The following is a 15,932-nucleotide window of genomic DNA, read 5'->3' as shown; positions in this document are numbered from 1 at the left end:
TGGAAGTCTTTTTACCTCAGAAGTGAGAGTTGTCAGGAACGTGGAATTGTCGAAATCCCATTCTGTGCAAGGAACCTTTTCAATCCCTTCAGAGGTGTTCTTGTTGTACCAGCAAGCATCACTGTGGAAAAAATGTGCATATTAAACGGCTGCATCATGTTTACCGTATGAAAACCGGAAATTTATAAAATTATCAAGAATTATTATATTATATACAGCACACCAATAAAGACCTTTAAGACTGAAGTTGTCTCTAACAAGAAATTATATTTCATCTAAAATCCAGAACTCTTTGATTATCAATATCTGTGATTGCATCATTATCAAAAGGATATATTTCGCTTATTCATTTTAAATGATGAGATAAAACCAGGGTTATTGCTTGGCTGTCTGCCTGTCTCTTTGTTAACATGATAACAAATAAACCAACTATGAAACGTTAAATTTTGGTGCTAACCAGTTTTATCTGGATTCAAGGTTTTTTATTTGTATTTTTTTATTTATTTCTTTGTTTTATTCAGTTTGTTTCGATGCCTCTTTATCTGTCAACAGGCTTACATGATGATTTTTAAAAAATTCTCCACAAGGCATCACATGCAATAACCAGTCAAGTATAGCTTGGTTTTGATATTTTGATCTCACTGGATAGAAGAAATTGCTTATTCTATTATTCTGTTGTCTCGCTCTCCTTGTTTCAACATTATTAAACCCTGGACAGCAAGACCAGCTCGAACAGGGCACTGGGCCTGATGCGTAAAATCACTTTCTTCGACTTTACGCAGGTTAGTTGTCATGTCTGGATACTACCGACCTGCACTGTGCACATTCCCAGTTCTGTGTCAGCTGTGATAGTCAGGAAAAGTGTGGTTGAGTGTTCAACAATGCAACGATGATTGTTTTGCTTCTAAGTGTTAGCAGTCCCTCTTCTTCCTCTTATGTAAGTTACTTCCTTTTCGTAAAGTCTCAAACATTATCATAATAACTAAGCAAGAAGCAGGAACTCTTGCCTCTTTTAAATCTAAGAGTTTAAACTACAATTATTATTAATTTTGCATAAATTACATCTGTAATACCTGCGTATTAATCGTTCTTCTTACAATCATAGTACTATCTTGCCACTGATTTGGAACTTGTATTTTTGGGGGGCATTTTTGGTATCGTCAACGAACTTTCGTTGTTTTTTGGGTATTGTGATATTTTAACATTATCCATGACAATGGACATAGCATAAGATAAAAGCAATTGGATGACTATGTGTAAGTGTTTACATAATAAAAATATGGAATGTTAGTCCATATATATAAAAGTCTAAAACTAAAGAGGTCAACCAGATTGCTTGCAGGAATGTGATCAGACTAGAGACGCTAAAGATGACGTATACAATAAGTATGTAAGCTAAGATAACATGCCGTCACCTGTAGTCATTCAATGTTTATAAAACATTAGTCCAAGCTCCCTGCTTGAGACAACTACCCCGACCTATTATTCAAACGGCCTACGTGATCTGTAGCGTGTCTCATTTGATTGTGTGTTCGTATGAAACTATGTCATCTGATAGTATGTTCATATGTTCGAACTACTGTCTGTTCCTTCATAACTTGTAACAGAAATGGTAGACAGGCAGAAGAGAGTTAGCTATCGTCATTAGAAGACCTGTACCTCTTTACCTAAGCTTTATCATGTAGAGGAATAGGATTAGCCATCATCATTGGCAGAAGCGATCAAGCTATCGTCATAGAAGACTTGTACGATCATCCCTGATCTTCATCATGTAAAACTTCAGAAGATTATACTATTTTTATACCTTGTGTTTTCTACAAGAACCTCACCGAACCATGAGTTCAACACATCGTCGTAAAGATAATACCGACTTCGTAAGTGATCTACAAAACCCCAGACACTCCATTGAAGATGGAAGTGCAATACCAACCGACTTAGCGTATAGATTATCGCTAGTCTAACATTACCTCATAGGGCGCCTTATCATACAAGGCACAAGCCCTAATATTTGGTGGCCAGCGGACCAGAAGAACTCTACAACGTCCTACGAAGAAAAAAACCAGAATAATAAATCATGTATCATAAGAAGTCGACGACGACGAAAGCAGCAGATTCTTCAAGCAACCTAGTATCATCATTAGTGAGCGACTTCAGAAAACAACAAGATTCGTCAAGCAACTTAGTATCATCGTTAGTGAATAACTTCAAGAAACAAAACCGACGTGTCCTTTTCCTACGGCAACGGAAGCTTCGTCTCTCAATAGAATCATTCAAGAAAACATCGTTAGTGAGCGTTTCCGGCACTGCAAGAAACAAACCGAACGCGTCTGCAGCATCGGATTTTCAAGGGCTCGAATCATCGAAACAACGCGCACGGGGGAAACTGAAGCCATAAACCAGGTCGTCCGCTAAATAGAGGAGGACCAATGGCCGTGTGTCGTTATCGGAACACCGTGACTTCCCACAAAAGCAAGCTAAGTACAATTTTTTATTCATTTGGAGTAACTTTGAAGTGTTCCTTTACAGGTCGAATTTCGTTATTCCTGTGGCTGAAGTTACGAGACATTCTTAATCTTACTTTTTTACAGAAATTATCTACATCATTGAGATTTCGCTACTGCGAGTTTTTATCTTTGAGTGTCTGTTTCCAGAAGTTCTACTAAAATATCATAATCATATACTATGTTAATTTTATCATTTTGGGTGATTATTAATCCCTTACGTAACAAATCATATTAAACAGTGAATATGCGTTTACGCAGTGGACGTCTGTATTTATACAGATGCATGGATAGGGTCGTTAAGCACCGTAGTGATTAGAAAAACACACAAAAACAAGTGGAACACCCGTACAATCTATATAAATTGAGGTAACACTATTTCGGGTCATGACAATAAATGCTCCTTTGCAAAGTCCCGATCGCAGTTTTAGCCTTGAGTTTTTGAGTTATATAAAATATCGAACCTCATGACTCAACTTAACTTTAAAAATATGGCTGGATTGCAAGGAATAACATGTCTGTAAAAAACTTTCATCAGGCTAAACGCGCTGACCAGGATCCCTCACTATTTCAAATTTTAGCAAAGAATGAAGTACAAACAGTTAAAATTATATGCAGTAGTGATAACTTGTCTTATTAGTAATCGCTCAGTTCCTAATAGTTCGTCATTCATTGCTGTATACGTAACCAGCAACATAATGCTAAAACACACAATACGTTGCCGATGGTAATAAAGAGAAGGATCCTAATTATTACAAAAAGAAATAGAAACAGTAGCCTTTCAGAATCAAACAAGCAAACTCGGTTACTGTGTCACCTAGTCAAGCGGTCAAGGTTAGTCAAAAACTGCCGAAGTGTTCAAAACATAGCAAATTCCACAATAAGCGACTCTAGCAGAGTGGGGAAAAGCGATGTTGGTTCATACCAATATCTTTTTGAATTAAAAAGGATTTTTCCTATGAAACACACGACCGTATAAGTAATCAGAGCAGGTTTTCGTTTTGTTTTAATACATTAAGTTATAATAAATACTGGTGGATTAAGCCCAACTGTACGCGCCGTAAAAATTAGAATATCTTGTTTTTATTTCTTTAGTACACGCAATATCTTGTATTTACGGACTCACCGTCTGTTGTTCGAACTTCCCTAATGAGAAGTCCGGATAAGCGAGCGCTTACAGATACCTCTATAGTTATAAAAAAAAAATTGATCTGTATCTAGTGTAATTGTAAGATTCATCTAGGGGTATACAAAATATTATCTTACATCCTGCAAAATAAGGCGTGTTTATCAAAGGAAAATCCTATAAACCACCTTCAAACATATTAAAATCCGTTTGAACAAAAATGAGACAGTTAATCAAATAATAACTTATATAAAGGAACTATACATTTGTCTCATAAATCGTAACATTGTTCAAATGACCCAACAGAATTCTCCCACAACCGCAGTCGCAATTTGCACGCAAAATCTCGAGAAGCATGCACCCTCGAATGTCTTAGTGCGTGTAAAAAGACTTTGCTGGGAAATGAAATTTTTAATCCTTCCCGACACTCTGAAATATAACGATTTCCGCGAACAAAGCCCTAAAAGTATACATATCGTGGATACGGAAGTTATAAATATCGCATTTTTTATTGTGCTAGTTTTTAATCACGCCCAACCAGTCGTGGATGAATCTCTCTGATAATCTTATCTAAAGTAATATCCGTAAAGTCATTCAAGCAGAGGTGATTCAGCAGAATTTTTTTTATCTTCTACCTGAATACCAGGAAGTTTCTCCACTAGCGAGTGATCTCTGGGAGAAAAACGGATGTCATTGAAAACAAAATACGGTCTAAGGACAAACATAAAGCTATATACGTACCTTCGTGTAGAACCCCAATGAAATTTCAAAATAGAGATAAATGACGAAGTTGAAATATGTTAGTAATAGGAGTCATTAGGAAATCAAATAAGCCCATATAATTTTTTCCCTCAAACGTCATGCCAAAAAAGATCGGACTTGGCGTATCTGCGTAGAGTTCTGTCGCTTAAACAAGGAAACGACTTCCGATAGTTTCCAGTGCGATGTACCGACGACATCTTATCTCTGTTAGGTTAGAATAAATTTTTTTCACCAACTTGGACTTACTTAAAGGCTTTTACCTGATACCATTACCTAAGTGATTGTACCTCATACACCGTTTTTTTTTCAGCACACTCAGGGGACATTATCAATTTTTACGTATGCCTCCGGCTTACGTTGCACCCCAATTACAATATAGTGTTTAGAGACTTTTAGGGGATAAACCTACATGCCTATATGGATGATCTTGTAATCCTTTCTAATACCTTAGAAGTACATTCACATAAAGTAGAGCTAGTGCTACAGAGACAAAGACAAATAATCTCAGAGTAAAATATCTAAATGTGAGTTTTTTAAAAACCGAACATGTTTATCTAGGTTTTATGTGTCTGGTCAAGGTCTTAAAAGTAGTCCATGGTAAGGTGTCGGCTATTCATAACTTTCCGGTACTTATTAACGTAAAAGGGGGATACAGCACTTTTGCGCTGTAGTGGGTATTACAATCGTATGTTAAATATGTAACTCTTCAATCATGACAGCTCCTTTAACAGATCTTACGAAGAAGAGCGTAGATTTATTATGGTCTGAAAAGCATCAACAGGCGTTCGATATCTTAAAAGCGGAAAATGCAGCTTACCTAACTTAAAAATCCTGATTTAAATAAGGAATTTTTTTTTATTGCAACAGACGCCTCAGACCAATGGGGTAAGAGGGATACTACTTCAGTAATATGATAAACAGTTCTTCCCTATAGCTTTTTATTCACGTAAACTAAAGCCCTCTGAAAGTAAATATGCAGTAATAGGCAAGGAAGGGCTAGGTATCTTTAACATAGTACATTTTAAGTTCATAATCTATAGCTATCTGATAAAGTCCTTACTGAACATGAGTCCTTTACCGAGTTTTTTCAAAGGCTTTAATCACAGTCCAAAAGGAACTCGGTGACAAATGATCATTCAGGTCTTTGGAGCCAAGTTAAGATATCTACCTGGGAAAGCGAATTATCATAGCTGACGCATTATCCAGCAATCCCGCACCATACAGCAAAGAACCATTAATTGGACTAAAAGATATAGAAACATCCGTACCTATTGTTAAAACCGTATCTAAACAAGAAAATTCCTTAACCCAAGAGATCGCGAGCATTGAATATCTGGGTCGGAGCGCAGAACTGTTACAAACTGAACAAAGCAAGCGTCAACAGACATAACCCAAACAATAAACACTTCGAACGGAAACAGAGTCAGCAGCAATAAACACCAAACAATAAACACTTCGAAACGGAAACAGGGTCAGCGGCTAAGCAAAAAACAATAAACACTTCGAGCAGAAACCCTAAAGCAAAAGTATATTTAAAGTATGTGTATCAGAATATGTCAATCAAATGTAATATTATATGTAGGTCTGTGACGAGGAAAACCCGAAGAACACAGCAGATGACTAACGACCAGGTAGTAATAATAATCTCTTTCATACCAATCGTCATAAACTGGTTGCATTCCGTCATCCAGGGTTCCATAGTATGTCACAGAAAGCCAAATCACTATTTACTGCCTACAATGCTTACAGATATAAAAAGCACATAACTAATTGTAACACGTGTCATGAAAACAAGGGATACACTAAGACACCTGTCAGTTTAAGGGCCTATCCTGTGCCAAATCAATCCTTGAAGGAATATACGTAGAATTATTAACGGAATTACGAGTCTGACAGAGGGAATAAACACTTCTTAGTGTTAATAGTTTCCTTGACACGTTATATAGAATTAATAGCACTAAAACAAACACCGAAATTGAGTGCGTTAGGAATATTTATGAGTGCTAAATCAGTAAATATGGAATTCAACACACATAATAATCTGTGACTCGGGTGGTGTAAATCAATAATAATCTCCTTAACACGTTGTGTGAATTCCTTTCCATTAAGAAAACCAATAATATATTTTATCACCCAGAGTCAATCGGTTTGGTAGAATAACGGATAATTAAATAGGAAGTGTCAATGTCTTACGAGTTACAACTCGTGATGTTGGATCCGAACTGGATTATAGCGGTTCTCGCGGTTTTAAATACCTTTATCATTGATATCTTGTATCTATAGAATTGATGCCGCAAGTAGCCTTATACGGTACGCCGCTAGAACACTTTTCCACATCAAGCCAAACCATTAATTTATCAAAGATATATAAAAAAATATATAAATAAATAAATATAAAAAAATAAAATAAATATGGATACAAGTGGAGTCAATATAATACACTCCGTAAGAAGTCGGAAGGGTTACAAATTATAATAAAAAAGGAATCACGATAATATCAATAAGCAAAACGTAACCCAAGGTTAATTAAATATCTAAATATATATGCGTAAAGATTTGAACTCTAACTTAACGCTTTAGTAATGACAAATAAGCTAAAAGTTCAAACACATAATCCAAAAACCTACTGACATATTGTCTGTCCCGGTAATTGTTATTTCGTAGGCATGAAAAAAAAAAATAAATAAATAAATAAATAAATAAAAATAATAATAATAAATAATAAATAAATAAAATAAAATAAAAGAGATTTTAAAGTCAGGAAGTCTAGAAGTGAAAATGTTATCTATGAAATAATCCTATATGAATCTTATACAGGGCTAATAATATATATAGAATTTGTATGGAAACCTTTTTCATATATATTCAATTTTGGTACTGTTGTTTTTTTTTTTTTTTCAGACATTCTTCTCATGCGGGTGGAGAATTAAAACACTAAAATATCATTTGAAAATACTAAAGTCGTATCTCTTACAGCAAGTAACGTAACTCTTAGCTGGCTGAGAGCAATCTCCTGCCAAGTGACGACGTCATCATTGCCGTATCAGCATTTGTTCCTTTTAACCTCAATAATCTGCTTACACAGGCTTCATCTGTGTGTCGTCTCTGCTTGCAAAAGCAGATTGACTGGAGAAAGGAATGCCTAGCCCGAACTTCTCATGGGCAAGGCAGACGTTAGGTACAAATGTCTATCCGTATGCGCAATGCAACTTTAGCTAAGGAGTTGCAATCATTTTAAAATTAATAACAAAATAAGCAAATAGAATTTCTATAAACACAAAATGAATAATTTTTTTTCTGAACCTCATAGACATTTAGAAGTATCAAGATATGTATAAGAAATATTTACTTGCAACATTAGCCTATTACAATTCAAGTAAAACATTCATGGGAAAATGTCACATTTTCTTGAAAAACCCAAAGTTTATTTAGAAATTAGTTACATAGTGGGTTTTTTCGTTGCATCTCCTACCTATTAATAAAGTTTTTAAAAAAAATTAACCTCAGAGGATGCGCACGAGAAAATTGAATATGAAACTTTGTTAGGGCACATAGAATCATGATTAATCTTCTCTTTGTGACTCTTATGTTGCCTGGCAATCTTACAAATAGCTCCATTTTCCACTTCTTTGTCTAGTAACTTACTACCAGTAATATCGAATTTTCTTTGAGATTCGTATTGATATCTATTTATTTTTATAATTATGGATATTTTTACAAGTCATCATAGACCTGGATAGGTTCACTCATTGTTAATGCCATGGATAAAAAAGTTTGTACAGCGGACTCTTTTGAATTCCAAAATATCAGCGAATTCATGTGGGTTAAGTCTGGTCTAAATGGCTCTCTTCCCTCCCCTGTATTTGGATGTCGTCTGAATTTACTTTGCCCTTGTGACAAGTATAATTTCACTTGCAGGCTGATTAATGGAACCTGGTTACAGTATCCTGCAGTACGAGAGTTTCACATAGCAACTTCAAAAAATCGTTCGTCGCAGCGGACGACTACAGTCAAGTAACAACCGCCTACAATGTGAAAGGAATTTCATGGACTTCTTCGACCGACACCGTACCTCGTCGTTAATATCGTTTTCATACGGAACGCTCCGGCGGCTGTCGGAATCGACTACAAAAAGGGACATACTTCCGACAATTACGACCCGAAGGATATTCAACTCTTACTTTGCTGGCGAAGGACTCGTGCTGGGATGATCGATTCATCGCGAACGTAATCGTGTAGCTTAGGATGCAGAGAATAAGTATGAGCGCAAAATAGAACGTTGGACCCGCCCAGGCAAATTTTCCCCTTGTTTTAACCATTGAAAAAGGCCGTTTCAATTGGCTAAAGGTGGTGTCTGGAACTGTGTAATGGACGAAAAGTTGTTCGAAAGCTAGTTAAATGTGAAGTAGTATAACCTCGGTCATGTATCCTATATATATAAAGTATCATGTATCCTATATATAAATGATCATAAATAACAGAATCGAAATATATTTTTTGCGTGTACGCACTAGGAATCTATATATATAATTGATCATAAATAACAGAGTCGAAATATATCTTTGCGTGTACGCAATAGGAATCTCTTATATAAATGATCATAAATAACAGAATCTAAAATATATCTTTGCGTGTACGCAGTAGGAATCTATTTAAAGTGCACATATATTAATCATAATTATATGAATCCATATACCAATGTATAAACAATTCAGGTACCCTATAATCAATCTGTTACCTTTTATCTTCCCAATATCTGCAGTTATATATGAGTTAGTATATTGATGAATGAATCAGAAATCAACGAATCAATCAGCATAAACATTAATAATTTTATCAATTCATATATGATATTTTTTATCAGTTAAAATATGATTTTTATCATGTTAATCTTCATTCTATGCAATTATCAGAGTACATTAGTATTTTCTGTAGCATAAGTATCTTAAAGAGATGAAGTGAAAAACTGTATCATTATATATATCATGTGATCACTATTATTTACCAATATCATTGTTTTATATTTTATTACTTGAATCAATTCATGTACACCATGAATTTTTATTTACTTATATATATATATATTCACATAGTGTCTGTATTCATCAACTCCTATAAGTCAAATGCAAGTCAAGTTTGAGTAATATTCAGTAGCTGGTTTTTGGTAGCTGACCGAGCTAATGTAAGTGTTTACATAATAAAAATATGGAATGTTAGTCCATATATATAAAAGTCTAAAACTAAAGAGGTCAACAGATTGCTTGCAGGAATGTGATCAGACTAGAGACGCTAAAGATGACGTTATACAATAAGTATGTAAGCTAAGATAACATGCCGTCACCTGTAGTCATTCAATTGTTTATAAACATCCGTCAAGCTCCCTGCTTGAGACAACTACCCCGACCTATTATTCAAACGGCCTACGTGATCTGTAGCGTGTCTCATTTGATTGTGTGTTCGTATGAAACTATGTCATCTGATAGTATGTTTCATATGTTCGAACTACTGTCTGTTCCTTCATAACTTGTAACAGAAATGGTAGACAGGCAGAAGAGAGTTAGCTATCGTCATTAGAAGACCTGTACCTCTTTACCTAAGCTTTATCATGTAGAGGAATAGGATTAGCCATCATCATTGGCAGAAGCGATCAAGCTATCGTCATAGAAGACTTGTACGATCATACCTGATCTTCATCATGTAAAACTTCAGAAGATTATACTATTTTTATACCTTGTGTTTCTACAAGAACCTCACCGAACCATGAGTTCAACACATCGTCGTAAAGATAATACCGACTTCGTAAGTGATCTACAAAACCCCAGACACTCCATTGAAGATGGAAGTGCAATACCAACCGACTTAGCGTATAGATTATCGCTAGTCTAACATTACCTCATAGGCGCCTTATCATACAAGGCACAAGCCCTAATATATGTACTGACGGAGGTTTGCATTATGTGACTTCCCTTTCTAGTTCTTATTGTAACTAATGTGAATTCAGAGGGAGAAACTTCTGTTCTGGCTTTTAAATAAAACGTAAATTCTCCTGTGCTTGGGTTCCTCCTAGGCTTTCCGTATCCTTGTATTTCGTGAAAGTGAACGTAAATGAAGTCGAATGTTTTGAGCAAATATGTTGATTAACTATGATTAGTAACAATGGATTAAATCATATTATCAACTGATTACTGAAATTCCATTTCAGGCATCATTCTATGTTGCTCGTTTCTTTCGTTGACAAAAATCTCCCTACTCTTTTAAAGCCGACTTTTGCGACATAATCATAAACTTGATGACAGTTGGCAATTCCATTTCCATTGAAACTAATATATTCTCTGATAATTTTGTTATTATTTCATTTGCGAATGATCATTCATTGTATATGCTCGTTAGGAACGACTTTCCTAAGAACCTTTCTGTCAAATGAATCAGCTGAACCTATATTTTATCAACAATTAGAAACGTGAGTGTAACGATTAGGCGACAACTTATTATTATGATAGAACATGAATTTGTGGATGCAGTCAGTATACGTGATACTTACACTGTCGTCGCATTTCCCTCTTTTTCGATGAAAATGGGAAATCCGTCATCCGGGATCCTGCAGGAGTGCTCAAGCGACGGCGCCAGGTAAGTTCCGCCGAGGGAGTTCGACGGGATCTGGGCGGACCCTGGAATAACAATGGGAAATCATTCCAGACACATTCCAGATACATCACATTTTTCGTTTACTCGGGGAGTAAGTCTACCAACTACTTGGTTGTCGTTGTAGGAAAGGGCTATGGAGAGCCTAAAAGGGTCTGGAAAAAGTGTTTCGCATTGAGTTAAAGATACAGGAATTTCAGGAGAGGATATTTGTGATTTATTCATTAGAATGGAAATGTAGAATGTAAATTATGTGTACGTTAAACGGTACAGTAAAAATATTTCTAATTAAACATAACGTATTTTAATTTTCGTTGGTGAAACAAGGCTCTATTTGACCATAGATTTTACCACGTTTAAATTTACATTAAAGTTATGATTATAATGTTTGCAACTTATGCGTGTGTGAGGTGAAAATTTTGCATGTGTCCAAGTAAGCTGGAGGCCGGATCATGCTTTGTTTTTTCCTAAATGACTGAGCTTTTACTTGTTTATATACAGTAGCTTCTAAATAGTCGATATTTTTCTCAAACTGAGCCTGCAGTAGCGATGTTATGTTTAGCTTTCGAACAAATTTCATAATTCTTTGAAACATTCTTGTCTATCATTATTATTTTTTGCTAAACGTTTGTAACCTGGAAGTATCATTCCCCAATTGAGGTATATTACTTAAAGACAAATACACAAAAATCTTTCGCTGATGTCTGTTATTTCAGAATTTACTTTTACCTACGAAACTGCAACCGTTAGAGGCTGCTAAATATTCCGAGACTTATCATCTGATAGAGATACCACACTAGCTTCCCAGGCAACTGGTAACTTCATTCATTTATTTTCAAATATACTTTCCATATGCTTAGCGCACCTGAAATGCAGTAACTTTTAAAGTTTGTGTTCACATAAAAACTGGTTGCAGTAGAACTGGTGATATAATTATGTTTTGTACTAATGATTTTGTTCCCTTTAAAAACAGTGCATGTGACGATTATCTTTCTGGCCATATGTTACACACCAACAGTAAGATATCTGGCGAAATTTGTCATATCGGGGCAAATCAATGTCTTTTGAACATATTTCAGAGAACTGGTCGAGCTATGAGTGTCCAGACTGACGCGGAATGTGTCGTTTTGCCAAATACAGCCGACCATGAAAGTCGATGGCCGATGGATTGAGGCGAGTTCCTCATTCAAGACTGCAGAGCTTATTTCACTTCAGGTTGGCTATGGCCACTGACAAGGGCAAAATGTCAACAGTACCATATAAAGTGATATCTGCTTCTATTGGAGAGTCATTCAGTTTGCTGACTTTGTGGAATAACATTGTAGATGCCCCTCAGTATGAGGGCAATTCCAATTACTATTGTATTAGAAATTTTGTGCCCCAGAAATATTTTTTTTAGCGCTTGGTATTGACGAGTACGAAGATCTAGAGGAGAGGAAACTTCTACCTAGACGCGTCCTCTGTGTGGCGGATGGGGTCAACCTTAGGAAATCGACTCCTAAGGCTGCTTTAAACCCTCTGACTATGGAGCCAAGGACCAGACGGTTCAGTGACTGCATAAGGTTAGTCAGGACATGCCTAGCGAGCCGTTCGAGAAATTCAAGGATCAGTTTTCGGACATAAAAATAGGAAGCAAAGTTGAGAACGACTAAGATAATATAGCTTTGAGATATGACTCCTTAAATGGTGGCACTTATAGTGACAATGAAGATGAAAAACTAGGCATGATGAAGCACAGGAAACTTGATAGGACTGACAGTGGCCAGACAGATTTGGGAGGCAGCGTACATTCTGGAATTAGAAAACAGTTGGTCAGTGAGAGATATACATTTATAGGGGTGAACAAAGGGCATTGATACTATATTTTTGGGAGTTTGTGACGCCAGCGCTGTCTGTGAGTGAAGAGGAATAGTAAGCGTAATCGGTTTTTTTGGAGAGGAAAGAAGAAATGCTGAAGGAGAAACATTACAGATTTCTATGTGGTAGATTATCTAAAGATCATGAATGGCTTCTTTCAACATCAGGAACCCTACAGATACTCAAGGTATCGATGGAAGCAAATAATAAAGCAGTTTGGCCAGAGATCGGCCATTGACTAAACGATCACATTAGATGAGAGGTTTTCTACAGAATGTAAAAGGTGTCACTAGTTTCGCTTGACTCCGATTACAACAGAAGACAAGTAAAAATATGCGCTGAAGTTTCATCGGCGCAATCGAGCTTTCTGTACAACGTATAATGCTGTATATAACCGTCAATTATGACCGGCAGCTCTCCAGTTACGCACCATATGCGGTAGAGTAATAGTGCGTCCCGTCTCCGAAAAGCAGCCCTGCCAGATGCACGATTCATGACTAAGTTTAACCTTAAAGAACATAAAAACTACCGAAGCTAGAGGGTTGCAATATGGTATGTTTGATGTTTGGAGGGAGGGTGATCAAAATACTAACTTGTAGCTCTCTAGCGTCAGTAGAGATTTAGATCTGAGGGAGGACAGAATAAAGTGACAACACAATAATTTTCCTTTAAAGAAAACTGAAAGGAAAATTGAAAGAACCAGATGTGAAGAAGAGATATCAGAATAAGTTTACAGAGAAGCTGCAGCAATTGGAACAAAAGAGATTGACGTGCATTTACACTTCCCACTTCTGCCTCTGCCGAGAGTATTGCTGAGGCAGGATTTTTGAAAGCTAACTGCGAAAGTTTTCAAAAAAAAAGTGCTGTACTGACTGCATTATAGTTTGACAAGATTCTTGATAATGGTATTAATAAAAAGATGAATAAATTTTCTATCTTTATGTCCAGTTTTCCCTAACATTATACTAATACCTTTCGCGAAGGAACGCTGAGAATTTCCCAAAATGCAGGGAAAACATTTGCTAGAATGGATTTTCCCCGAACAGTTTTTGCTTCATAAAACACTTATCTTCTAATTTTTTCTTCTTCAAATATGTTCCCCCTTAGCATCCATTCATCTATGATTATCCTTTTTCATGAATGGAATGATATCGTCTTTCATATTATTGAATTCGAGGGTATTTTTGTAAAATAACACCAGTAAACGTATTCTAAATCAGGAAATGGAGAACGCTCAATGCCGAACGCTGAAAAACGAAAAAACAAATGATATCTATGAAATTACCAATAAATTATTCCTTCCCATAAATAGGTGCTTAATGAGGCGTTCGCCTATATTATAACTTTGCTATATCTAAATCAGAAATATAGAAAATAACAAAAATATTGACATTACCATAACATAAAAGGTTAAATTTTTGAAACTGTTGTCATATGGTATCTTACAATCCAGGTAATTACAACGAATTTGCTACCCCCCCCAACTCCACGTCCTACAACTGCCCGCCCTGCCAAACTCAAGGTCGACCAACTCGGTAGGAAATGGAGAGAGAGAGAGAGAGAGAGAGAGAGAGAGAGAGAGAGAGATGTATGTATGTATGTGCAAGTGTGTCATGTGTATATATCCACACACTCTATACTAACACAAAAACTCTCATATTTCGCAGGTGATCGATTGGCGTTCCATCGGCTAAAAGAATATGAATACGTACTTTACTTTCTCTAATGATACTTCCTTTTATGGATATCAGTTTTTAGTGAAGGCCCAACCTACTGACTATCACGGATATGAACAAGTGAAGATATGCACAGGTAATCCAATATATTTCAATGATTTTGCAACGATGACATGAGTACAAATCAATCTTTATTATTGTAAGCAATAATTGTTTGGAATGACAGATTAATATCCTATTTCTGAATGATATTTTAAAATAGCCAATAGCTCAGTTGGCGAGGAATGCGATGCGTAATTTTCGAAATTCAAATTGATCAATACTGAGGCTGAAATTGGTGTTGGCTTAACCTTGGTTTTACCGCTCGTTCATAGACACAGCCATATAAAACTCTTTGGATTTACCAACTATATTTGCTTTTCATATTAGTCATACAAAGTTACAAATAATTTCTTATGATTTTTATATAGTCTTGTAAATAACTGATATTTGAAAAAAAAATCAGTTACTGTCATAATGATGATATGTTTGGTCAATAAAAGAGCCATGTTACTTGCAATGAATGACTGTGTGTGTGTGTGTGAGAGAGAGAGAGAGAGAGAGATAGAGAGAGAGAGAGAGAGAGAGAGAGAGAGAGAGAGACGGCAAGAAAAGCATCTACTAGGTTTTATTTTCAGAGCAACTACTGCCAACCTGTGAATTTCCTCAGAGCAATCATTGCAATCTCTATGCTATATGAATTCAGCACATACTTGACGTAGGTTTAGATTGAAATGATAAAAGGAAAACTGTTTTTCCCTGCGAGATTCTTCTTTACAATGAAGATGAATCGTGGAGATTATACGTTCGAAGACTGAAAGCGCCGAATTCTTTTGATACTTTGGTCTAAACAGTACGGGTCATTGCCAGACACATGGGTAGATATCCGAACAAATAGACGACCTCTAAAATTTCCGCTCTGTTTCTATGTTCGTTGTTGATTAGTGATTAGAATTTCACCTTTAACGCTAAAGTTATGTACAGCCAAATCTGTCAAGGAGAAAAAGCGAGGCTACGAGTATAAAGAGACTAGACACTGCCCCTCCGAATGGTATATTCTACATGAGGCAATACAAATACTTCACCTTATCCGTTTACTAGCCAAAAGGAAAAAGGATAAGAATGCCCGGATAAAGGGCGAAGACCCATCTATATTCCTTTCGTGTTGGCACGAAGCTAACCACTTTTCTAACCATATGTATACAGTAAAATGAATCTCGTTCCAAGAGCATGTGTCACCTATTCATTTCTTTTGACATTTTCTCGTCTAGAAATCAAATCCTTTCCATATTGACGAGCGGAGTTTAAAGGCAATACTAAATGTCATCT

At 36.1% G+C, this 15,932-nt stretch overlaps 1 protein-coding gene across 2 annotated transcripts in view; it reads right to left on the bottom strand.

Moving 5' to 3' along the window:
* Positions 1-15,932, bottom strand: part of LOC135217476 (organic cation transporter protein-like) — a 74,791-nt gene that overhangs the window by 37,613 nt on the left and 21,246 nt on the right. For both annotated transcript variants that reach the window (XM_064253392.1, XM_064253393.1), the window contains exons 3-4: positions 10,931-11,057; positions 16-121 (exon numbers count right to left, since the gene is read on the bottom strand). In XM_064253392.1, coding sequence (XP_064109462.1) covers positions 16-121; positions 10,931-11,057 — 233 coding nt within the window. The remainder of the gene's footprint in view (positions 1-15; positions 122-10,930; positions 11,058-15,932) is intronic.

Source organism: Macrobrachium nipponense, chromosome 7, assembly GCF_015104395.2.
Source record: "Macrobrachium nipponense isolate FS-2020 chromosome 7, ASM1510439v2, whole genome shotgun sequence".
NCBI lineage: Eukaryota > Metazoa > Arthropoda > Malacostraca > Decapoda > Palaemonidae > Macrobrachium > Macrobrachium nipponense.
Note: the sequence above shows the minus strand (reverse complement) of the source record. Positions and strands in the feature narration are given on the sequence as shown.